The sequence below is a fragment of the Macrobrachium rosenbergii genome, chromosome 21, assembly GCF_040412425.1.
Source record: "Macrobrachium rosenbergii isolate ZJJX-2024 chromosome 21, ASM4041242v1, whole genome shotgun sequence".
Taxonomy (NCBI): domain Eukaryota; kingdom Metazoa; phylum Arthropoda; class Malacostraca; order Decapoda; family Palaemonidae; genus Macrobrachium; species Macrobrachium rosenbergii.
Window position 1 is genome coordinate 1,627,501 of NC_089761.1, and position 27,500 is coordinate 1,655,000.

A 27,500-nucleotide genomic window follows, 5' to 3' on the forward strand; every position below is an offset into this window, starting at 1 on the left:
AAGGAGGGTGCAATTTGCTAGCTTGAGTTCTTGCTAATTATAATCATATATATATATATACAGTATATATATATTTATAATTATATATATCTATATATAATATATATATATATATATATATATATATATATATATATATATATATATATATATATATATATATATATATATATATATATATATATATATATATATATATATATATATATATATATATATATATATATATATATATATATATATATATATATATATATATATATATATATATATATATATATATATATATAGGGGACCCAAAAGTAATATTGTGTCATAAATTTTATTCAGTTATTGTTACATGTTTACAGTCTTATCACCTTCAAAGTATTCTCCATTTGAAGCAATGCACTTATCAGACGTGTGTGTTTCCACTGTTGAAAGCAATTCTGGAACTCTTATAAGTTATGGCTTTTAATGACTATGTTTTTCTTCTGAACCTCTTCAACGTCTGCAAAACGGTTTCCTTTGAGGGCTTTCTTCATTCGGGGAACAAAAGAAGTCACAGGAGCAAGATCGGGTGAATAGGGAGGGTGGGTAAGTGTGGTCATGCCATTCTTGGTCAGAAACTGTCTCACACTCAAGGCAGTGTGCGCTGGTGCATTGTATGATGAAGCCACCACCTCCACTTTGCCACCCTCCCTATTCACCCGATCTTGCTCCTGTGACTTCTTTTTGTTCCCCGAATGAAGAAAGCCCTCAAATAACGTTGAAGAGGTTCAGAATACTTGAGTCATTAAAAGCCATAACTTCACAAGAGTTCCAGAATTGCTTTCAACAGTGGAAAACACGTCTGATATGCATTGCTTCAAATGGAGAATACTTTGAAGGTGATAAGACTGTAAACATGTAACAATATGAATAAAATTCTATACACAATATATATATATATATATATATATATATATATATATATATATATATATATATATATATATATATATATATATATATATATATTAACAATAAATGGTTTTGGCTGCCAATACCCTAGCATTATTCAGCTCAAACACAAGTTGGTAATATACAAAACCTTGTAGCACTATTGCAAAGTATATAAAACTTCTGATTAGTCTCTAAATGAAATGCAGGACATTGCAACTTTTAAATACACAAAGTAGTAGTATATACACACTTCCTGTCTACGGCCTAATACAATAAATAAAACTGAGGAATCTTACAAGCTGAGTGGACGGTCCCACCAGTCCGTGTTTGTAAACAAACCTCGAGTATGGCAAGTGATGACAAAATGACAAGAGCATGAAAAGTCAAATGACAAATGTATGAAAATCTTGGTACATATAGAACATTCTTCCTTTCTAGATGGAAAGACCAACACTACCAAAAGAAGGTTATGTTGAACAACAATGTACATTACCATATTATATTGTACAATGGAACTTTGATACAAAACAGCAGTTTTGTACAATACAGTAGCTAATTTGACCAGAAAGTTCATGATTTCTCAATCCAAGCCAAATTGGTTTAGAGCCTTTGGTACAAAAATTACAAGCTTCCTCTCTTCAGCTTCTGGATGAGATGCTGTGTCCTCTGCCTCTTGTGCTGGCTGGGGCAAGGGTTCCTGATCTTCAGTGGTAGTAGTAGTGGTGGGGTAGTTGACCTGAGCCTCAGGACATGGGGCCAAAGCATGAACTGGGCAAGGGTTCCTGATCTTCAGTGGTAGTAGTAGTGGTGGGGTAGTTGACCTAACCCTCAGGACATGGGGCCAAAGCATGAACTGGAACGATTGACTCTTGTCCATCCTAATGTTTAATGTTGGCTTATGTCAGATTCACATTTGAAAGGTCAACTTGATCCACCAGTGACTTACTCTTATCTATTTGGACAAATCTTCTCAACAGTACTGGTCTTGGCATCATGAGCCAAGAAAGCAAAGAGCTCCCAGAAGAAGCGTGCATGTGGTATGACATTTGTAGATGTGGACAAGAGGATCTAATGGAGGCAGGTCTCATGATCTGAGGGTCAACTGGATAACCTTCCATATGGTATTATTGAGCATTTCAACCTTTCTGTTGCCAACTGGGTGATATGGGGTAGTACAAACACTGAGACTTCCTCCTGAGAGAGAGATAGGCCTTGAGATCTTTGGACTTGAATGATGTATATTGATCAGAATGAATGTAGTTAGGCATTCCATACATGCTAAACATCTGCTTTAGACACTTAACTATTGTCATCGTGTTCATGTTGGAACATGGAAAGGCAAAGAGGAAACGTGAATATTCATCAGCAACTGTGAATAGTGGCTGCATGATGCCATCATAAGAGGTTCCTTGAAGTTGATGCACAGCTTTTCCATTGGTTGTGTTGCCCTGATGAGCATTCTTTCTTGGGACTGGTAGAACTGCAGCTTTAACTCTGAAAAGACCATACATGATACACAAAGCTTTCTGACATCCTCAGTGGAAAATGGAAGATTTTTTGACCTCATGCAGTGCAGCAGACAGGTCACTCTAGGACAGCAAACTCCATTGTGCAGATCAGTGAGTGTAGATGTGGAGACAATGGAGCAACAGAAGGCTTGCATACGGGTATCAGGGACCACATTTTCTTTTCCTGGACAATACACCTGTAGTGTACTGTATAACTGAAGATTGTAAGTTCCATCTGCCATTCTTGAATATTGCTATTCTTGATCTTCGAGCACTTTCAGTTATCAAACATGTAAGCTACAGAGATCATGTGTTGTCTGGCTATTGTGGCCCCATTTACATACAGTTTCCATGATAACCATGGCTTCCTTTTCTATAATGTGATAGTGTACTTCACTTTCTTGTAGAGTCCTAGACATGAATGCCACAGGTCTAACATTCTGGTTTAGTACTACTGAAATAGCTATTTCAGAGGCATTGCATTCAATAAGAAAAGGTTAATTACCCACAGAGTGAAGGGTGGATTTTTCAAGTTCTTGTTTGAATAGATTAAATACTCTCAGGTCTTCTTCATCTAGAAGAAACTTCTTTGTCCTTGCTAATGGTTGAACCCTGTTTGAGATCCACTTGGCATAGTAGGCTAGCATTCCCATTGCTCTCTTCAAGGATCCCAGATCTGTTGGAGGTGGAAGGTCCTGTAGTGGGTGGAGTCTTTCTGGGTCTGGCTCAATGATACCATTTCTCACACAGTATCCAAGAAGGTTGATGAAGCACACAGATTTAACAGTCTTAGAATCATTAAGGGTTAGGCATCTTTTACTGATGACCTCAAGAAAGTGTTGCACATTCTGATCATGTTCTTGATTATGGCCAGCAATAGTAATGTTGTCCAGGTAAGGAAAGACACCCTGTAGGTTTTCCTCTTTAACCAACTTCTCCATTACTTATTGAAAAGCTGCAACACCATTTGTCCTACAAAACTGATGCAGATATCCATTAGTTTCAGAAGCTGTGCACTTCTTGTCCAATTCCTTCAATGGTACATGTTGGTACATTTTTCCAGTCAAAGGTAGAGAACACAACACACTTTGAGAGATTATTCACATGGTGTCAATAGGGCAGTTTCAGGTACACATTCATCAAACAGTCAGTGTATTTCTTCTTCAATGAATTCTTGTCATTTCCAGTGAACTGTCTTGATCTGGTTGCAGTGGGCTTACATTTAGTGACAGATATGCAAAAAGAGATTGTTCCTCCACTGCAGCTGCTGGAAGGGTACAATATGAGTAAGTGCCAGTACACTGAGTGAAGGCTTAGTTCCACCATATTCAATGGTTATACTTAGATGCTACTTTTGGAAGTTCTGGCAAAGTAGTACTCCAGAGCACAAAGCCTTCATTAACCCAAGATGTGTGGAAGAGTTAGGTCTACAATGATATAACCTTGAGAGTTTGTGTAAAAACTTCTGCACTAAAGTGACATCCTTACCTGATCACTGCACTTGCAGCTTTAATTCCCTGCAACATCCTCATCTGTTTAACTGTTATCACTGTAAAAATAGACAGTTGCACTTAAATTTTGTCCATTGATTGTTTTTGAGTTGGCTGCTTAATAGAGGCTCTGGGAGAAGGTGGTGCCAAGAGGGGTCAAATACTTAAGCCATTGCTCTAACTGTAGATGGTTTAGACTTGCATACTTGAGAAAAATGACCTTTCCTGGCACAATTATAGCTCTTGGTACTTCTTGCTGGACAGTTAGTATGACTGTGGTATGACCCTCCACAAAAATGACACCTTTTCTTTGTAGAGAGAGCAGCTGTCAGTGTTTGCTGCTCAGAAGTAGTTGTATCACAAACCTGCAATGTGTCCTTTGTGGCACTCACCAGATCGTTCCCCTGCTGGGATTACATGGCAGGATTATGTGCAATCTGTGGGGCAAAGGGGTGTAAGCCCTGGCATTATGCTGGGCTAAGTCTGAAGATTATGTTTGATAATAAGCTGCCTGTGTATGTTGAGTCTTGTTTTCTGGTGAACCATAGGTGAAGCTAGGCCATTAATAAAAGTGTCTTTAATTAGTTCTCCCTGCACTGACCTGTGTTAATAGCTTTGAAGTTACAGTCTTTACTTAACTTGCACTGTTCTCTCAAAAGCTTACCTAAAAACTAACCAGACTTGTGCTGCTGTGTTGCAAGTAATGCCTTGCAGATATTTCATTAGGGGTCTTTACTTACAGTGTCACCAGTGTAGCAATGGCAGTTTAAAAATCTGTGCATTCTACGATATGCTCTCAGACACTGTGGGTTATGCAATTCACTAGTATCCTGAGTTTGCCTGGAGCATTAGGCCTATGTTCACACTTTTCACTGAAAGTGGAAAACATCCGCTGCTGTAGGGAAGCTGAGATCCAAGTCCAAGCAGGATGGTTTCAGTAGTTGCTCCATTGTTGAACTTAAATTGTTCTGACAATAAAGGCTTGACTACTGCTACCCAAACTTTATTCAGCTCAAACACAAGTTGGCCTGCAGTAGCATTGTCACAAAATAAATAAAATTCTGACTAGTCCTAATATATCTGCAGGATATTGCAACTTGAAAATATACAAAGAAGTAATATACATGCACTTCCTATATGCAGCCTAATACGCAAATAAAAGTCCCATCAATCCATGTTGTAAACAAACCTTGAGTATGACAAAAACAATGACAGAAGGACAAAAGTATGAAAAGGACAAACATTGTATGTGTATATATATATATATATATATATATATATATATATATATATATATATATATATATATATATATATATATATATATATATATATATATATATATATATATATATATATATATATATATATATATATATATATATATATATATATATATCGAGTGTTTCTGAAATTAGAGGCTCCCCCTTCACAGAACAAATGGAAAGTTATAAAGTTTTCTGCTATTGCTTATCTCCAAGTACATTATTTTAAGTTTCTATTAAGCTATTTTTCTTTTTACATTTCTTGTATTTTCAGACTGAGTGATGGAGTTAGATACAGCCATGGCTAACGACTTGGAGGAAATCAGATGGATTGACCGAATCCGGGCTATAACCTTCAGAGAGGCCAGGGATGCTGGCGCATCCTTCATTTCATGTTCCTGGATAGCTAAATACATTAAAAGAGATGAATCCTTTGTTAAAAGAAACTGGAACAAAAATCCATATGACTGTCATTGCGAAAAGAGTGAGAATCTTGGAAGGCCTGCAGTCCTTTCTCAGGAGTCAAAAGACATCATAGCTGAAGCAGTGGGTAGACCAAGAAAGTCTTTATGTAAATTGACGCTTGAACTAGAAACAAAAAGGGGAAAGAAGAGAAGTTATAGTGCTGTATATTGTGAGTTAAAAAAAATCTGGTATCAAGCCATTTCATGTTATCAGCAAGCCCAACATCACTCAGCAACAGAGAGAAGACTGTGCATGGTTTTGTGGTTCATTTCTTAAAGATTGGGATGAAGCTGACTTTCTCCATGTTGCCGCATCAGATGAATTCTTCATTTATACAGTCAGGAAACCAAATCATAAAAATGACATAATTTGGGCTGCAAAGTTGGATGATATCAGCGATGACGTGCGCTATTGCCAAATTGTGAAATTTCCTGAATGTTTGGGAATTTTTCTCTGTCTCACAGCCAAATGGTTAATGTGGATCATCAAAGAAAAAGGACAGTCATGGAATGGCGAATACTTCAGAGAAACTGTCCTTACTCATGGAGTATTTCCCTTCCTCAAAGATCCTGAAAATGTGTTAGGCTATCTGTTGAAGAAGTCACATTTTTGCATGATAAGGCACCATGTTTCAAGGCTCTTCAGACACAGGAGCTACTTCGAAACAGTGGTATCAATTTCTTCTCGTCAAGTAAATTTCCAGGTAGCTCCCCCTGACCTTAATGTGTGTGAAAACATTGGTAGTATCTTAAAGGATCGTGTTGAAGCGTGCACAGTGAACTATGTCAAAAGACATCTAGCTGATGGGTAGACCAAGAAAGTCTTTGTAAATTGACTTGAACTAGAAACAAAAAGGGGAAAGAAAGAAGAGTGCTGTATATTGTGAGTTAAAAAAATCTGGTATCAAGCCATTTCATGTTATCAGCAAGCCCAACATCACTCAGCAACAGAGAGAAGACCGTGATGGTTTTGTGGTTCATAAAGATTGGGATTTGACTTTCTCCATGTTCATCAGATGAATTCTTCATTTTACAGTGAAACCAAATCATAAAAATGACATAATTTGGGCTGCAAAGTTGGATGATATCAGCGATACCCTATTCAAGAAATTTCCTGAATGTTTGGGAATTTTCTCTGTTTCACAGCCAAATGGTTAATGTGGATCATCAAAGAAAAAGGACAGTCATGGAATGGGAATACTTCAGAGAAACAGTCCTTACTCATGGAGTATTTCCTTCCTCAAAGATCCTGAAAATGTGTTATCTGTTGTTGAAGAAGATGATAAGGCACCATGTTTCAAGGCTCTTCAACATAAAACTAAATTTCAGGTAGCTCCCCATGACCTTAATGTGTGTGAAAACATTGGTAGTATCTTAAAGGATCGTGTTGAAGCGTGCACAGTGAACTATGATGGTATACTAAGCCTTGATGACCTGCGAAGAGAGGTGACCAAAGTGCTCAGGGAAATGGAGTTTGAGTCTCAGCTTTTTTGCAATTTACTGAAATCATACCCCTCAAGAATGCAGGCTGTGGTACAGGCAGATGGAGGCCACACAAAATATTAAATACTCAGAGAGAAACTTAAATAAATACCTGTTCTGAATTACTTTTGTTTTTGTCCATGTCAATTTTAGTTTATACTGTAGAGGGGCCGCTCTAATGAAACATATATATATATATATATATATATATATATATATATATATATATATATATATATATATATATATATATATATATATATATATATATATATATATATATATATATATATATATATATATATATATATCCAACATGTTGAGTTATATATTTTGATAATTTTACCGTATAAGCACGTCACAAAATGAGGAACACTGTGTGAAAATTAGTGCTAGTGGCACAATTATTTGTAATATGCAGAATCAGTAAAGTACAGTCACTTTTATTCTAGATTTTCTTTTGCATCACTGTTTCTATTAAAGGAACAGTGATATTTTAGTATGTACTAAAGTAATAACTGCAATTTCTCACTAATTGGATTAGAATATCATACGAAAATTAGGGGGTAGAATGCAAAGTGAGGGCTCACGACTCGCTGGGGGTGTGTGTCCAGGGGAGGGAAGCCACTTCGGCCAGGTCAGGGCACTGCGTCCAAGGTTAAGTTAGGTTAATGTAAGTCTGTTTAAGTCATATTCTCTCTGAATGCCTACTACAGAAGTCTTTACTAGGCTTACAGTAGTTCTGACCTCTTACTCTGCATTCGCTCTAAATGTTGCAATAATTTGTTGCTAGTTGTGCCATAAATGCGATGAAATGTCTATAAACCCATCTGAAAATTTTTGTGACTAGTAATACTATGAGCTGTATGTATTTGGACAATAAAATGTCCAAAACCATCAATATCTAATTTTCTACATCTCGAAAATCGTGGATAGGTTTTATCATAACTTGAGGAGCAGTTAATCTCTCCCGAAAATGAAACTGAAAATAAGCGGTGAGTGGACAACAATCCAAGACAATCTTTGAGAGAGAGAGAGAGAGAGAGAGAGAGAGAGAGAGAGAGAGAGAGAGAGAGAGAGAGAGAGAGAGAGAGAGCGAGAGAGTTCAACTGGACTAAAACAGACGCAAAATATCGAAGTCATGCTGCACGTCTGGAATAATTTTCTTACGGTTCGAGATTAAAAATCAAAGGGACGTTGAAATAAATAAATATAAATAATGTCTATCTCTGCCTGAGTTTGTGCAAAATTTGGACGAAGTGTCTTTCCACTCTCCCTACTTCGTTTCCCGTGGCTGAAAGGAAACTTGCTCTCACTCTGATTTGCATACCGGTCGATGTTACCCTTATCCAGTGAATGGTCCCACCAGGCAATACATTTTCGAACTTCTGAGAAGTGCTTTAGTTCCAAACATATGTATGTTTGGTCATGTAAAACACACAGCCACAGAAACACACACATCATATATATATATATATATATATATATATATATATATATATATATATATATATATATATATATATATAAATGGATGTATATGTGTGTGTGTATGTGCCAGCATAACTCTGAAATGCATTGAACAATCTCAGCCATATTTGGTATACATATGACTTAAAATCTAGAAATCAGCACTGTAGGGTTAAGACATCACTAGCACCAAAGGGCACCAAAAGGGGTTGGGGTGGGAAGGGCTTTCCTGAAACGGGGCTAGTTCTGCCTGTGGAATGGGCCTGGTTATGTCCGTAGACTTAGTAACTAAATAAACTTTACGAATGTATCATACCTAATTTCAGTATACATATGACTTACTATCTGGAAAAGAGTACTCTGGGGGCAAGACATCAATGGCACCAAAGGGGGGCGGTTGGGAAGAGAGAGAGAGAGAGAGAGAGAGAGAGAGAGAGAGAGAGAGAGAGAGAGAGAGAGGGAGAGACGGGGTGTTAGAGAGAGAGAGAGGTGTTAGAGAGAGAGGAGAGAGAGAGAGAGAGAGAGAGAGAGAGTAGAGGGGTGTTACCTTACAGACCTTACAATTTGTGGGGGTTAACCCCCAAGGTCCCTCAGTGTGAGGCACCTCTGATGTCTACCAGGGAATTGCTAATGCATCTTCCGGTACATTTTGCATCTTCCAATCTTGGATGGTCTGGGATGCAGCTTAGATATTTGTCGAGCTTATTCTTAAACACATCTACACTCACTCCTGTTATGTTCCTCAGATGAGCTGGTAACGCACTGAATAGAAGCTGCATTATCTATGCTGGTGCATAGTGGATTAATGTCCTGTGTGCTTTCCTTAGTTTTCCTGGTATAGTTTTGGGAACTATTAATCTACCTCTGCTTGCTCTTTCTGATATTTTTATCTCCATGATGTTTTTGGCAATTCCTTTTATTTGTTTCCATGCCTGTATTATGATGTAGTGTTCTCTTCTCCTTTCGAGACTATATAATTTTAAGAATTGTAGTCTTTCCCAGTAGTCAAGGTCCTTAACTTCTTCTATTCTAGCTGTAAAGGACCTTTGTACACTCTCTATTTGTGCAATATCCTTTTGGTAGTGCGGGTACCATGTCATGTTGCAATATTCAAGTGGACTACATATATACGTTTTATGAAGCATAATCATGTGTTCGGCTTCTCTTGTTTTGAAGTGCCGGAATAACATTCCCATTTTTGCTTTGCATTTTGTCAGTTGTATTGCTATTTGATCATTGCATAACATATTCCTATTCAACATCACACCAAGGTCTTTAACTGTTTCCTTTTTCGTGATTGTTTCGTTATTAGGTTCCCTATATGCATATGGCATTCCTTCTTTATCACCATAATTTATTGATTCAAATTTATCAGAGTTAAATACCATCCTATTTACCTCTGCTCATTCATATATTTTGTTTAGGTCTCTTTGTAGCGAGTTCCTATCTTCATCACAGGTAATTTCTCTATTTATTCTTGTGTCATTGGCGAAACTTCTCACTACCAAGTCCTTAACATTACTGTCTATGTCTGCAATCATAAAAACAAACAGCAGTGCAGCTAACACCGTACCTTGTGGCACACCGGATATTACCTTAGTTTCATCCGATTTCTCATTGTTTGCAATCACTATCTGTTTTCTGTTTTGCAAAAATTCTTTTATCCATCTTCCTACTTTGTCCACAATATTATGTTTTCTAATTTTTTTGGTAATAAATTATGGTCTACCTTGTCAAAAGCTTTTGCAAAGTCTAGGTAAACCACATCTGTATCTTTTTCGTTTATCATATTTTTATATATGTTTTCATGGTGGACTAACAGTTGGGTTTGTGTACTTTTTCCGGGTACAAAACCATGTTGTCCTATATTAAACAAACTATTTTTCATTAAATGTTTCATTATATTTTTCTTCATTACTCTTTCATATACTTTCATAATATGTGATGTTAGACTCACAGGCCTATAATTACTTGCCTCTAGTCTTGATCCACTTTTGAAAATAGGGGTAATATATGCTAATTTATGTTCATCATAAATCTTGCCTGTATTTACATGTTGTCTTAATAATATTGCGAGTGGCTTTGTGATAGAAAGAACTACTTTCTATAACAAAATGGCAGGGACGTCGTCTGGTCCGGCTGCTGATCCATTTTTAATTTCATTAATAGCCTGCACAATATTGGCTTCATTAATATCTATATCCAATAAATATTCACTATTTTCATCCCTTATTTCTGTATCATTATCTTCCCTATCAATTCTAGGTGTAAATTTCTCTTATATCTTTCTGCTAATATGTTGCATATTTCCTTTTTTTCATTTGTTAATTGCCCTTCAGTTCTTAGAGGGCCTATTTCTACTCTTCTTTTATTCATCTTTTTTTGAATATAAGTAAAATATTTTGGGGTTTTGCTTGATATTTTTAGGGTCTTTTCTTCTAAGTCCTGTTTTTCATTTTCATTTGGTTACATAATCTTTTGTTCTGCATTTTCAACCTTACTTTTTAGTTCCATCACTTTCCATGCATTCTTTTCTTTTGCAAGACCTTTTTTCCACTTTCTGATTTTCTGGAACAAGATCAATCCTTCAGTCTCTTGGTATGCATGATTGATGCTTACTTTTCTTCTTTGGTATATATTTATCCTTTATTTTCTCTAATATTTTATATAATGTATCCATATTTACCTGTATATTATCACTTATGAATTTGTTTTCCCTGTCTTTGTTTAATTCTTCATTTATTTCTGACCATTTTATATTCTCACTATAGAAATTGTATTTTCCATATCCTTCCCACTTTTTCATCTCTTGCTTATCTCTGTTTTCACATGCTTTGGAATGGGCTACGACATTATGGTCTGAAATACTCATATTATACACTATTATTTAACTAGTTCACCTCATTCACAAATACTAAGTCTAAAATATTATCCTTTCTTGTTGGCAGGCGATTTATTTGCTGAATGTTATGTTCCAGTAGCATATCTAATGACATTTCAAATTGCCTCTTATCTTCTGCACTAGTAATACTGTCTTTTTATATGTATAAATACAACCACAATCTCCTATTTGTTCTTTCCAATCTACGAAAGGAAAGTTAAAGTCTCCGGATAGGAGTATAGTCCAGTCTTTGTGATTTCTACATATATCATCCAATTTGTCTATTATTATGTCAAACTCTTTAGTTTTGGGGGTCTGTATATTATGATGTTCACTAAGTTTTCAGATTCAAATTCTACTGCTATTAATTCACATTCTAACAGATTTTTCCTTGATTTACATCTCTCCCATATATTGCGGTTCCCCCTTGATTCCTATTTTTTCTATCTGATCTATAAGTTTGGAAACCCTTTATCTGATCACCATCATCAGAGTCTTGGAAATACCATGTTTCAAATATTCATTATATCTATTTTTTCAGTTTGGGTTAGTTCTTCTAGGAACTCTGTTTTTCTTTTTGAGTTACTCGAAACTAAACCCTACGCATTCATCACTATGATGGTTTTCATGTTATCCCCATTATCTAATATGGGTAATAATAAGGATTTTCCCTTGTCTCTCCTGTTCTAATATGTTGTTCTTTTCTTCATTTCCAGAAATTCGGACATAAAAAAATCCAATTTTTCCAATATATATGGTCTTCCATCTTCATATTTATTCATTTTGTGTTCTTATCTGCATTTATATCCGTATCTTCACCATCCCCTGGCATTGTAGATTTTATTTTGGGTTATCATGTCAATTTATTTCTTCGTATGCATGCTGCTGTATTGCCTCATATGTAGAATCTATGAGTTTCTCTGCATCCATACTCTTATCCTGTTCTTTGCTTTCACTATTTTTTTCTGTCTCTTCAATCTTATTTTCTTCTTCTTTTCCATTTTCCTCTTCTTCCTCTTCCTCATCTTTTTCATCCTCTACTATTTGCACATTAAGTCTTGATTTAATAACATTGTCTATCCATACTAGACATGTTGAGCAAAATACTCCTGTGAACTTATTTTTGTTTTGCTGGACTTCAGCACATGTAGGATGAGTAGGTACGTGGCATGCACAGCTATTTTCAAATGATTCACTCTCACTCTCGTTGTGGTCACGAAAAGCTTATGACGTTCCAAATCTACTTTATTCATTCCGAACTGTTATGCGGTATGCGGTACGCATATCATTTAAATCTTCGTAGCCTTTAATTACTTCCCTCCATTACTGAATGTTCTTTTGAAAATAATATGTGCGGCCAACAAAAGAGTTTATTTGTTGCCTTATGCCACATAACCAAGAAACACTTACAATGTTCAAAGTTCAACTTCCTTCCGAATGCTTTGTTTACTATAGTTACATTTATTTTCGGAGTGCGGCTGTTGAAGGGTTTCACATTTAGGTGACTGACGATGTCAATAACGGGTTGGTAAGCCATGTTCAAAAACGTACTTTGCAAAATAATAAATAATCTTATTAAGCCTACAAGCGATCATGACAGGACAGAAGTTACTGAACGTGTTTTAAAACCTTATTCTAACCCTAGTCCAAAATATAAAATATTGGAAATAAAAATTTTAGAAATGAACAAATTTACAGCTAAAGTTCCAATACAGTATGCCAAAATGCGTTTCACGTGAGTAAAGAACGAAAAAGCGATCTATTAATTATTTTTTTTCATTGGTAAATGAATAATACAGCACAACTTAGCATCTACAGTACTAGTGGACAGATGCGCTCAGGCTTCAAGTGATAGTGATCCATAGAATTAAAATGGTTTTGAAAGGTGCTACACAGAAGGAAGCTTTTCGTCTGCCGTGAGTTCCGCGAATGCCACTTATTTTGCCTGTATCAGACAGCCATAATTTGAAGACATGTTTTCCTATTTGTTGTTCATTAGATAATGTAGATATTCATGCACTGAATATTTATGAGTGAAAATTTTATTACTGAATGTTTAAGTAGTGAAATAAATATACATATTCCTATGTAACTTATAGATAAGGTTCGGTTTCTATGCTTTTGAATCAGGGTTACAATACTGTGCTTCGAATATGTGTCTAGAGAACAAGAATGGAAGGACTTGCTCTCGCTTCTTCATTTTGAATTGCTAACCCTGACTTCACATTCAACAGAAACTTTTGTGCAGGTGTTAGTGCAATTATCTAGTAGCACTTATCTAATACTTATTTCTAATAATATATATATATATATATATATATATATATATATATATATATATATATATATATATATATATATATATATATATATATATATATGTGTGTGTGTGTGTGTGTGTATGTATATATATATATATATATATATATATATATATATATATATATATATATATATATATATATATATATATATATATATATATATACATACATACATATTCACACACACAGACTGAGAGACAGATTTTATATTTAGCAAGTCCCAAAAGTTTTCGTTACTCCAGATAGAAAATTGTACCTTGTCGAAAAGATATCAGACACTGTGTTTCTGTCTCCTACCTCTCTCGTCTTGTGGTAGTTGATCATCTGGTCGTCGTGATACCAAAAGACATAGGTGGGAGGTTGCGTATTGTCTCTCAGGACGCAAACGAGTCTTAAAGAGCTTCCTGTTGTCATGTACTTCTCTGGGCCGCCAAGGATCTCACTGGTTGCCTCTGTGGAGAAAATATTGTAAGTAAACGCGAAGTGAACTGAGGCAAATTTTGGTCGTACAGATGGCGTCAGTTCTCCGACTTCGCTTTTCCTTGACACTCAACTTGCACTTTGACTTCCAAAGATTAATTCGATGCAAAGAATAATATTTTCGATCTATAGAAGGATTTTTGGAAGTAAAACTGAAATCCTCTATAATTAGATCGACTAATAACATAAAAAACTATGCTGTGGAATCTTTACTGTAAAAACACTATCCCTATGTAACGTATCTGATCAAGCGTATGGAATCCGCTTGGTTTACGATACTCAAATGCTGAATTATCTAACCTTCCGCTCTCTCTCTCTCTCTCTCTCTCTCTCTCTCTCTCTCACACACACACACACACACACACACACACACGCAATTTTCTTTACCGCTCTAGCCCAAAGATGAAGGTGTTAATTTTTTTCGTAAACGTTTGTTTTCCAGAAAAATCTTTCTTTATTATTATTATTATTATTATTATTATTATTATTATTATTATTATTATTATTATTATTATTATTATTATTGTGAAATTCATGGCCCTGGAAAGGATGTGCAAGTAATTTAATGCTGGCAAAAATTAAGTTTAAGTTATAATTATTTGTACTTCAAGTGTCCTGCATAACAGGTGAGATGATTACACATTTTGAATTTTTTCCTTCGCTAAGACACTAACAATCGAAGATAGACTTACTATACAATCATTAATTTTTATTGCAGAACCAAGAGACAAAAGAATGAGATGATTCTTCAACATTTTCAGCTGTACTTCTGACATTCACATTTTTTGCTTCCTGATGAATTAAAGGTATATTTTGTCGTTTCATGTAGAAATGAATTTTACTACTTGTACACAATCTCTCTTTCTTTCTTTGTCTCTGTCTGTCTGTCTGTCTGTCTCTATCTCCACAATAATCAGGTACTTAGAGTTAGTTTTTGAAATGAAATTTGGATTGGCCTACCCAGAACGTGGAGGGTGGCAAACAGACTAATGGGAGGATGCGAGGAGATCTGGCACTCGTAGACGCCATCGTCCCTCACTTGCACGTATCGTATGTGCAGCTGCCAATCCTGAGGGGGAAAACACGCAAGAAAGTCAACAAGTGAGTTAGATGCTTATGCTAGAACTCTCACACTATGTCTAATGTTTACAGTTGGACTTGCAAATCGTTGTGAAATTTCTTACATATGGGAAATGAAAAAGAACACTACTCATCACGCGAATGTTCAATAATTTATAGCCCATAATATTTTTCATGAGGTAAAATTAAGAACCAAATGAAAATGAAGAAATTGGGCTGTGTTACCTTACATGTTCCTTGCGGCAATAGACCCTCTTTGAGAGTCTGTTGCCACATTTTCTCTCTTTACGTAACTATTTAAGATTTTCTCGGTTGTCTAAATAATACCGAAATGTTTCCAGTTCTCTCTCTCTCTCTCTCTCTCCCTCTCTCTCTTTATATATATATATATATATATATATATATATATATATATATGTATATATATATATATATACTATATATATATATATATATATATATATATATATATATATATATATATATATATATATATATATATATATATATATATATATATATATATATATATATATATATATATATATATAACCCATTTAGCCTTCTTCCCTTTGAAGTGGGTGGTATGTGAACGGTGCTTCCCTCCGGTTTCCCAAGTCATTAAGGATGAGACTGCTAGCCTCATACTCTGGATATATCTATTATCTATTACAGCCGATATAAGCGCAATGTTTTTATAGTTACCGCGTTCAGTCGGGTCACTTTTTTTTGGTAGTTTAGCCATGACTTCCATTTCCAAATCATCAGGCTTGGTTTTTCATCGTATATTATACAAAACAGTCTAGTTGGTATATGAGGTGTCATTTCAATTCCAGCTAAAATTTGCTGCTTCAAAAGCTTTGAATTCGTTTAGAAGTGCTTTGAGGATTTTGTGAGCTTTTGGTAGATCATTCAAATGATCCCTTGACATCTGTTCCTTCTGCCCCCCTCACCACTCACGACATGTTCCGCTCCTTTTCTTTTTTCCTCTGTCTTATTACCCTCTCCCTCCTTTTGACGTGTACGTATGTTCCTCTTTTTCTCTCACCCATGGATATTTATTAACAAATCTGAATACATAGTTTTGTCAACAACTTCAGCCTATTCTCTTATGTCTTCTAAATCTTCGTTTAAAATAAGTGCGTAGCACGTTTAACTTTGTGTTTTTCATCTTCGTGAAATGGGTTTACTTGTATCTTTTGCTTTTGCTCCTCGTGGACAAAGAGTTTGTGTATGTATATTTATATATATATATATATATATATATATATATATATATATATATATATATATATATATATATATATATATATATATATATATATATATATATATATATATATATATATATATATATATATGTAATAACCCTACTCAGAATCAGAGCTCTGACGGTAGCCGCCCTAGAAGTCAAGGAATTAATTCGTTCAATAAATAAGTGAAGCTACAGTAGTCTTATGTCTGAAATTTAACAAAACTGATGTTGTGATGTGAAGTTGCAGGAGCACAATATTAAAAACGTCAGTGGTGTAATGTATGTCTATAAGTTGTGAATATTGTTTTGATCCTTGCACTGATTTGAAACGTGGAACTGATTTGCATTAAAAAGTGCCCCAATATCGAGGTTTTGGACCAGGAAATGGACGCGGGTGCCAAGTTCTTGGTGTTAGAATTAGATTAATGGTATTATTGTTCCTTTGGTGAACGCGTGAACGCCACCTGGAACAAAAAAGAAAGAACAGAAAGCATTCTTTGGAAGTAAGGCGTTATTTCAGTTGAGGAGCAACTGAAAACCTTCTGGTCGGAGATTCCAGTCTTTTCTACACCCTCCTTCCTCACCGAGAAAAGGATTCAGAGTCGAAAGCTTGAAGGAACTTGTTCAAACAGAGTTGAAAAACCTAACCAACGTTTATCACAATTTACCCAGATATGCTTTTATTAGTAATAACTACTGGTCAAGGCTAGACAGGATATAAATCTCTTTAATCATACACATTCATAGGAAACAGTACCTGCCAACTTTCCAGATCAAACTATGGTTTTAGTCAAGTTTTAATATGAGAAAAATGAAGGTTGGAAGGTTGTTTTGGGTTTAGAGAAATTGAAGGGAATTTCAGGGTAGTTTGGAGATACAGTGTGGCAAGGCTTTATAGTAATGACATGCAAAATGAACTTGTAAGGCAATTAATCTGCGAGTGAAGATAGAAGACAGAGTGGAAGATGAAAACGTGTCGACATATTATCTCTCAGGAAAAAAGAGAACGAGAATTCAAATATTTTTAGAATTAAAAATGATGATGGGATCTAAGCTACTGTACAGATTTATAAGATAATGTTAATGTTGGTTAAATTCATCAAGATAGAAAACTTGAATGTGGATGGTTAAACTGGATACAGAAGATTAAGTATGTCATCGAAGAAAGAGGAGGAGGAAGAAGAAATGTGTGCAGCAGTTAATTAAACGTTGAACTACTGGAGTGGAGTCCCGGGAAAGGATGGTTTCCCTACAGAGTTTTCCAGAGACTGTTTTGGGCACCACTGAAAGCTCACCTTGTGCCAGCAGTCACTCAGGTATGTCTGAGTGAGGATTTATATCAGTCTCGGCTTAAGGGTATTCATAAGCTTACGTATAGCAAAAAACAGGGATTTAGAACTTGCAGGAAACTACAGCAGAGGCTTCTATCACGTCTTACGCCGCAGATTATAAACATGTGCCAAGGTGTCAGGGAATCGATAAGAAGTTGGCAATGACCGAGGTGATCTCGCCTGACCTGTAGTACGGTCAGTGGAATCGATGATCGATATTAATTATATGATAAGGGATACAGTTTATTGATCGCCTAGTTCTTCTTTGGAGGGATGGTAGAGCTTTCGACCGGCACGCTGTTGGCCCAGCGTTCGACTCCCCGAGCCGCCAATGAAGAATTAGAGGAATTTATTTCTGGTGATAGAAATTCATTTCTCGTCATAATGTGGTTCGGATTCCACAATTAGCTGTAGGTCCCGTTGCTAGGTAACCAGTTGGTTCTTAGCCACGTAAAAATAAGTCTAATCCTTCGGGCCAGCACTAGGAGAGCTGTTAACCAGCTCAGTGGTCTGGTTAAACTAAGATATACTTAACTTATTTATTGATCGCCTGAAATGCCCTCTTATTTGGCTCTTCTAAACTTTAAATGATCAAAGGTTTTGGCAAGGTGAATGCTGTTCTTATGGAGAATTATGAGTTGTTTAAGGTTTCCAGACTTCTTTATAAGGTGGTGCAAGGTTTTATGTCATCACAATTATCACAATTCTAGCTATTTATGTATCAATGGTGCAATTAGCCTATCTTTAAGATGAACAGATTGGCCAGACTTCAGGCTGTCCTATAGGACGGCCTGTCTGGCCAGTCTTTTCATGCTGTAATATGTTATATTTCAAAAGCCATTTTATTTAACAATTAATAAGAATACAGTTCGTCCTATATAATGAAATGGGATCTGTCTCAAGGTTCAAGAGTTTATAGATGACAAATAATTTGCAGTTTTTATTTTGAGGTTACAAAACAAACTGAATGTTTCTTTCTGAGGTTATGCAGAGTAATAGTGACAAAGTAATAGCAGAATATATAAATGTAAATAATGAACATGAAAATGAGTAAGGCGCAATTCTGAATAAAAGCAGAAGTTCTGGTTTAGGTCTTGGGAAGGGGATAAAGAGGACAGTGTTGTGGGTGTCAGTTTCTTCGACATTTGTGTCAAATGTCAGGGTCTTTTGCAGTGACAGTGATCAGAGAAATGTTGATTTAAACCGATCTGATCTGGAAAACAAGATCAGTTAGATGGTGGGCATCTTTCGGAAGATATAGAAATTAATAGTATTTCAAAGATCTTTTACCGTGGGTGATAAGATCTGAGCAAAATCATGGTATGTATCACATGCATATCCAGTCCAAATGAATATGCACATAGAATTCAGCGATGTTTATTTAAATGCTTCTGGAATAGCGGCTGAGAACCTGTTGCCCTGACTAACAACCATTTATTTACAGACAGTGAAAGGCGGCGTTGGAAATTGGGAGTGTGTAAATCAAGAGTCATAATAAATAAATGTTTTGTGTATGAAATGATCTGCTTCTGTTCTAAAATCAGAGCAAATTTTCTGATTGAAACTAAAACTAATTTTGGAGATGATACGATTTAGATTTGATCTCCACAAGAACGTTTGTTGCTGTACTGTAGAAATGATCTGGATAAGTCAGCGAGACAGACGTCGTGGTTGCTTATGGACTGCATAGATTATGAACAAAAGATCCAGTTATTGTGTCCTTTGTTCAGCTGGAAGTATATTAACAATCATTATATTGACAAGAACAGAAGGAAAACACTTAATAGATATATTCATGAAATGCTTAATACGAATGATGAACACACAATAACTGCCCTTTTTTTGTTGAGCTGTAGAGAATACAGTAGTATGCATCTGATATGTTTTCGTCCTCGTCTAAGAGAATGTCCTGGTTTGAGTAGCTTTTCAGAAAGTGTTGCAAGGCCAGATCAAACAGTTTATCAAGAATACTTGAGCTAGAGTTCGAAAATGTGACAAAAAGAAAAAATGAAACGACTTATATGTGTGTGTGTATGTGTATGTATGTATGTATGTATATATATACACACACACACATATATATATATATATATATATATATATATATATATATATATATATATATATATATATATATATATATATATATATATATATATATATATATATATATATATATATATATATATATTTAGGCCATAGTCTTTCTCTGAGACAATTTTCATTGAGAGCAATTACTTTTGTGGCATCAATGAGTTTTTTTGCCGGAATCTTCATATCGTCGGAGTTTTTTCTGATTCTCAGGCGTCAACCTTCGGTGAAGAGCACAAACTTCTTTGTTTTATTTATTGTTTTCTGTCACGACAGCTGTTTCTCCACTCTGTGGCATTTTCAAGTGACTACTGGTTTACAATTTGGATTTACAATCATTTTGTCCCTACATGCGGATGGAAAAGTAGACCTGACCTGTGATTGGTCCAGGGATTAAAGGGATGAACCACTTTTAGGGTCGAAAGCTTTAGGCATAACATAGAAAATATGAAATGAAATATTCTACTGCAGCTACAAAACAATACTTAATAGTTATGTATAAAAAGAAGGCAGTAGAATTCATCGACCTTCTACATGCAAAAGCACATGATGATGGCATCGCCTCGCTTGACGTGGAAACCCTGTTTACGAACGTTCCCGTCGAAGAAACGATCAACATCACCCTTGACCGTGTGTACAGGTCAGAAAAAGAATCCTCCGTGACATGCTGAAGCCATGTAGCCTCCTACGGAAGCCCCGTTCCTCTCCTATCAAGGGGAACTATATCGGCAAGCAGACGGAGTGGCCATGGGATCTCCACTGGGGGTCCTTTTCGCAAACATGCACAGTACATGGCTACCGTCGAAGAGAGGACCTTCCGTGAACACCGAAAACCGAAGATCTAGGGGCGATACATTGACGATATCTTCGTTACGATAAAAGAAGCTGACGACGCCAGGAAAATAGCGGATGCCTCAAAAAGAAACTCGGTGCTTAATTTCACTACAGAGCACAGCCAGCAGAAGACCCTGCCTTTTCTGGATGTCCTAGTTAAACAACAGGAAGGACAATTAAAACTACGGTGTTCATGAAAACAACGAACGCTGGTCGCTGCTTGAATGCCCGGGGAGAATGCCCAGACGTCTACAAAAAGTCAGCAGTGAGTGGTTATGTCAAAAGAGCACTCACCCACTGCACTTCTTGGAGAGATGTGAACAATGAACTGGACAAAATTCGACAGTTATTGACGAACAATGGATACGCAGATCGTATCATCGAAACTGCAATTAAAAAGAGAACCTTATCATACAAATATCATCGTCTGCATTATGGGACTGCATATAGGGAGGAATGCCGTAGCCTACGGGGAATCATCGATAGAGGCGTGGCACCTAAGGCCTCTTGCAAGAAAATTAACCTCAGGCTATACAGCAAGTCTAACCTAGTAGCAACCCTGATAATGAAAAAAAGTACCGCCCCGGTGGGACCGAAGGAGATGTGTACGAACGTAGTGTATAGATTCATATGCCCGGAGGAGATGTGTCAATCTCACAGCAATACCTACATCGGACGCACTACTACGACCCTTCGGAGGCAAATGCTGGCCCACAGAAACCAAGGGACCATACACCAGGTCTTCACTGATATACTGTATATGATGGAAAACCATCCCTACAAGAACTCATCGAAGGCGCTCAGGTCGTCCATAAAGAAAACAACTATGGTCGTCCTTTAATAGCGGAAGCGGTGAGCATCGCCATCCAAAAACCGACTCTTAACATCCAGCAAGAGTCGGATCACATACTGTACTGTACTCCCTCCCTTCCAGCAGAAAGAGGAGGGCGCGAGCGAACGCAGACCAGACAACGCGTCCCCGAACACTAGACACGGCGTCGCCTTCAGGAAACACAAGAGCAACCAGGGAGGGAGGGAAACACAAGTAACACCTGGTAGTCCCTGAGGCCTCGCTCGACACCAACCATTTAGTGGTTGATATAAAAAAAAAAAAAAAAAAAAAAAGTTTTATTTTTGGTTTTATTTTATATCTTTACTTTTGTAAATATATATACGGTATAACCATAATTGTAAATAAGATTTTTTCTTTTTATACATAACTACCCCGCTGGCAAAGAATTTGGAAGAATGTGTTATCGTCTTATAGAGAGAGAGAGAGAGAGAGAGAGAGAGAGAGAGAGAGAGAGAGAGAGAGAGAGAGAGAGAGAAATCTTGTATAGATCCAAGCATGACACATGAGCTATACTTTCCATTAAAAGACGAACACTCATGGGATATACGTAACGAAGAAGAAAAGTCGAAGCAGATATTATATGTACTGTAAGTGCTTTTATCTAGAAAATTTTTCTCTAGTTCCAAAATGGTGTGGTCAACTTTTGCAGCACTGAGAAACAGAGCTTTTACCGCTCGATTTTAATTGCATTAATGTTGATTGTCAAATACTTGCATGTGTTGAAGGTGAGTTAAAAAATGGGCTGCGAAAATGAACGTTTGTTGAATACAAAATACTGAAACCAGATCAATTATGATTTTCATTCATTTTGAGGAGGCTTTGTGTTTATTAATGAATAACTGTAAGTAACAACAGTGTCTCTTTAATAGTTGTGCACATGCGTTACAGTACATGCAGATTGTGTGTGCTGTAAAACTTACCCATGAAGCATTGTGAAAAAATAAAAAAACCTACGAGATTGCTAAAAGATTACAGTTTCTCTGAATTTCTGAACACTTCAGATATTGGTGAGAAGAGCATTCACTCGCAAATACGAGTAAACGAGTGTTAACAGTTGAAAGTATCATTGTACCTTAGTAAATCCCTGAACAGAGAAGAAAGCGCGTCATATACAAAGCAACATGCCGGTCTTCAGCTTATTTGTGAGCAACTCCTAATTGAAGCGTTCCACAATGTGACTACTGTGCTTCGGTAGCCAACCCCTGCTATGAAGCTAAAGCAGAAGTGGTATCTCAAGGCCATCGTTCTTAAACTACAAATTTCCGACTACGATACTGAACAACACTCATAGTCTTTATTCATACTGTCTCTAAAAAATGACACTGCAAGGAAACTCGTAAGATGCACGACAATACAGTAATGAGCATTTTGTAGAAAGTCCTTCATGCAGTATTAATTTTCTTAGGTGTTTCCATTAGAAGATTATATTGACTGAAAAAGAAAAAAAAAACTTTCATATCTGGCATCCACAACCCTTCGAGCCCCTATTCCTTCACTGGAAGCAGAATGACTCCCAGAACTAAAGTATAAAGCTGGTTCTCATTAAATCGCATCCGCCAAGGAATTTTTCACACCAGGCAGAAAAAACATCCCTGTAGGTACTACTTGAACTTTGTGACGAGGCAACTACAGTAAGTGGAAGGTGTCAAGTGATTGTGCGTGGGACAGACAAGCAGTCAGTCGTTTAGTTTTACGGAATGAATTTTTCGCTAGGGATGAATTTTGAGGGTGGAATTTCTGGGATGGGGTTTCCTGGTCAAAAATGAATCAAATGTCGTTCTATATTTTTTTGTGACTCTGCTTAGGCCTTGTTTTCAAACAGATAAGTTTCATGGACTGATGATGATTCAGGTGTGACCAGTTTGTATACCAGCTAATTGAATCCTATATCTTATGAGAGCAAAGCATCAAGGCTTTTGTATACCCGGTCGGGGATTGGAATGGAATTTACTGTATTGTAAACTAGCTGTTTCAAGGACCAAATATCTGTAAACAAGCATTATGAAAGATTTATATCATCCATCTTGATCTCATCACTGGTCGTACATTTTGCATTCAAATTCCTGATTAGACGAAAAAGTTTATTCCGGCACCTGGTTTCAGACCGGATATTTTATAAAATGGTTGTTAAACCTCTTTTCTGTTGTCAGTTGAAATCACAAAGAAAATCACCTGAAAGGCAGCATCTACGTGTTTACTGAACAAAGCGGACAATACCATACGATAAACTTATAGGAGCTATTCACTATAGATTTTATAAGCTTCATAACTGGGTGTAAACTTTTTAATTGCCACTACTGATCCCCCCCCCCTCTCTCTCTCTTTGTTTCCCACCCCGTGTTGAGGCAGGGTTTAAACATCGTAATGTTTCATAAGATTTCTTACTATCGCTATTCTTTTTTCTCCTTCACAAGACTTACATCTCTCGCTTCCTTCATTTCTTACGCTCAGGATCAGTTGAAACAAATCAGTCCTCTCAGGCAATAGCTCAAGAACCCAGCAGGTCCCTTCCTCCACTCAAGCTAAACTCACAGCATTTGCATGCATGCACGAAGGTGAATGAAATGAACACAACTATAAAGCAACACCCTAAGTCTCCTTGTACAGAGAATGTCAACAAAAATCACTGGAAAAATATTTGACAAAAACTTCCTTAGTTATGTCTCACCCGAGGTTGTTTCCCAGTGTCTTCTGTCTGTAGTGTTCACAGGGCTTTGTAAGATGATGGCATTCAGCCACCATAGCCAAGTGAGACTTTCCTTCTTTTTGTAGTTAAAATTTCCAGTCTATACAAACATTATTTTTCGTCAGCGACCCTCGTTTTGTGGAGGCTGTCAAATCTCTTTGACACACCTTCCTCTCATAAAGATATTTTACATTATGTTTACTCTACTGCTTTTAGTTGCTGTATTTTCGCCCGATTCCGTCAAAGGACGTGTGGGAAGTGTTTTATTGAAGCTTCTTGGAGCAGATGTTTCAAATGCCGTAAAGGCCTCCGTAAGGGGCAGAGCTCTAGGTTCCCTCAGGCTTCCCCGCAGCAGCGTTCCTCAGGGTTCGCCCTGTTCTCGGCTGAGGGTCCTTCAACATCTTCCTGAAATATCTAATAGTCCAAACTTAGTCGCTTGAAACCGTTCAAACGGTGCCAGGGCAGTTATGTACCGGTGCGCTTCTTCAATACGGTGGCAGGCCATATTTAATTGATCATGCACCTCTGCTCATGATATATTGAATTCTTTAGCTGGTCATTTGGAAGGCCATAGTACATCGATTTACAATAATCATATCCACAATGACATATTTGTGAATACATATTCTAATGCTAAGTTCGTCTAAGTATTTCTCTAATTGATTTGATCACTCAGAGACAAATGGACGTTTCATGCCCCTCCTGAATCCTTTACTGAATTCGACTCATTCAATAAAAAGAGAGCCTCTGACGACGACTTCGAAACGTCCCCAGCCTCTTCAGACGCCCTTTTTCCATCACTCGGAATCACAGTCTGTGGTGTCATCTTCTCCGCTTCTTTTCATGTTTACTACTGCTGCAACATCCCTCCCTCATTCACACATGATTCACGCCAGGCTTCGGTAATCTTATGCAATTTGGACATTTCAAACGGCAGATTACAATATGCGCTTCTATGATTGCAGCACGTTTGCCGCAGCATGAACCCTCCTCTCTCCCTTTTGCAAGTATTTCATTTCTATGTGACCGGACCTTTGACGACAGAAACAGATAGTGACGTGATAATATCTATCTGCCTCTTTCATTGCATATCCTCTTGTTCTATCTTATCATGATCCTCGTGGAATAAACCTCTCACAAGTGGATCACACCTCAATATGTAATGCCCCGTATTCCCGGCGGCTGGTTTATAAAAAGATGATCGAAATCTTACTCTCATTATTCTAGACACTCTCCAAATGTTCTCCATAAATATATATATATATATATATATATATATATATATATATATATATATATATATATATATATATATATATATATATATATATATATATATATATATATATATATATATATATATATATATACATACATACAGCAAAAACTGACTAGAAATGCCTAAGAAAATTGTGAAAGGTCTTAGGGGTACTAGGGACTTGACTACATTATTTAAGTATATAAATGTACGTATGTATCAGATTGCGAGGAGGGTCAAAATGACTAAAAATCGTATTTTCGCCCCGTATTTCTGAAAGAAGCATCACCTACAGGCAATCTGAGTGTATAGCCTAGTTGGCCGGGAATTGGTTGGGTGAGGGCAGTTTTACCGATCAGCTGAACTATGACACCTTGACCCCCCGAATATAACTCTGCATTTCAAAAAGAACCCTTCCTCACTCTCGCCTATATTCTCAACATTTAGTAATATCACCCTCTTCTGTTTATATCCTTCCTATATGACCTTAAAGTTATCTAAATCTGATTAAAAATATTAACGGAAAATAGGCGCATGCTCAGTTTCCAGCTGGATAGGCTACCGTACCAACCCCCATAGTTGCTGAGAAAGTCAGCTTCGCCAATAGGCGCTGGTCCCCAGACTCTTCTTCTTTAGGGTGCGGCTTGATATCAAGCTCCTCTCTTGTAACAAGAAGCACAGTATTTTCTACGAAGCCTTCTGCCAATATTTGCTTAATTCCTTTTCGTCCTCTGTTGAGATTCTATGTATTACACTGCACGATGTAGAAGAAGTGAGGTGATGTTTTGTATTAGTGGAAGAGTCCACTCTGCTTACGTGATAAATTCCAGCTTATTCTAATTGTTGTTCTGTAGCATCGACCTAAAATGTTTTTGAGAAACAGTAAGACGTGACAAAAAATGTTTCATCTTCTTCCAGAAGAAGGTGTTTCAAAGCACCAAAATCTTGATTCTGAACGCTGAATTGGCTGTGAAGTTCTTCCCTCTTTGGATGGCAAGCTACGTTCAAAGCGCGAAAGGTCTGTCGGTTGCAAAAGTCAGAACTCATGTTGTACATGTCCAGAGAAGACAAAAATTTCTTGTGATTCCTTCTTCGGCACCGTGTACAAAATAAACATCTAAGTAACGATAGTTCAGCAATATCAAAATTTTAGTCGACCGAAGGTTAAATTCCTAAACTGTACTCGGAACCTACACTTCTTTCTTTTAACGTGCTTTTATTCCCATTTTTGTATGGGGTAAGCACGATGCCTTCTTTTGAAGGACTTTTTTGATTTGGCTTTGGGGTAGACCTGTGGTCTCGATCGGCTGCCCTGCCTGACATCGCTTACACCCCGGTACGTATGTTTCATGTATCATACCCGACCCAACGCCGTTTCTTCCCAGCAGCGAAGTTATTGCGCGGGTATGGCGAGAGTTCGAGACGTGTGAGATGTTTGTTATGTTTTTAGAAGGTGTTGTAGTGGCTTTGTTTTGTGTGTGTATTTAGTCTGTAACATCCATTTGCTTTTTAAGCAAACCTATCCGTTGATTACATATATAATCCCGGGATGTCTACACGGATAGCAAAGTGTCTGCCTCTCTGATCAGTCGGCTGCGGGTTTGAACTCGCGCCACAGACCTCTACGAAGTCCGAAGCTGCTGCTGTAACCGACTGAGCCATCGAGGCTCACTCGGAACCTACACTAAGCTATAATAATAATAATAATAATAATAATAATAATAATAATAATAATAATAATAATAATAATAATAATAATAATAATAAATAAAATCTCTGTTTTTGTGGAGAAGTTTGAGTAGGCAGGCAACTTGACCAACTACA

General features: G+C 36.7%; 1 protein-coding gene across 5 annotated transcripts in view; it reads right to left on the reverse strand.

Annotated features, from left to right (window-relative positions):
• The window catches only part of LOC136849658 (leucine-rich repeats and immunoglobulin-like domains protein 1), a 566,587-nt gene that overhangs the window by 107,581 nt on the left and 431,506 nt on the right, over positions 1-27,500 (reverse strand). For all 5 annotated transcript variants that reach the window (XM_067122963.1, XM_067122960.1, XM_067122962.1 and 2 more), the window contains 2 exons: positions 15,249-15,357; positions 14,106-14,260 (listed from right to left, as the gene is read on the reverse strand). In XM_067122963.1, coding sequence (XP_066979064.1) covers positions 14,106-14,260; positions 15,249-15,357 — 264 coding nt within the window. The remainder of the gene's footprint in view (positions 1-14,105; positions 14,261-15,248; positions 15,358-27,500) is intronic.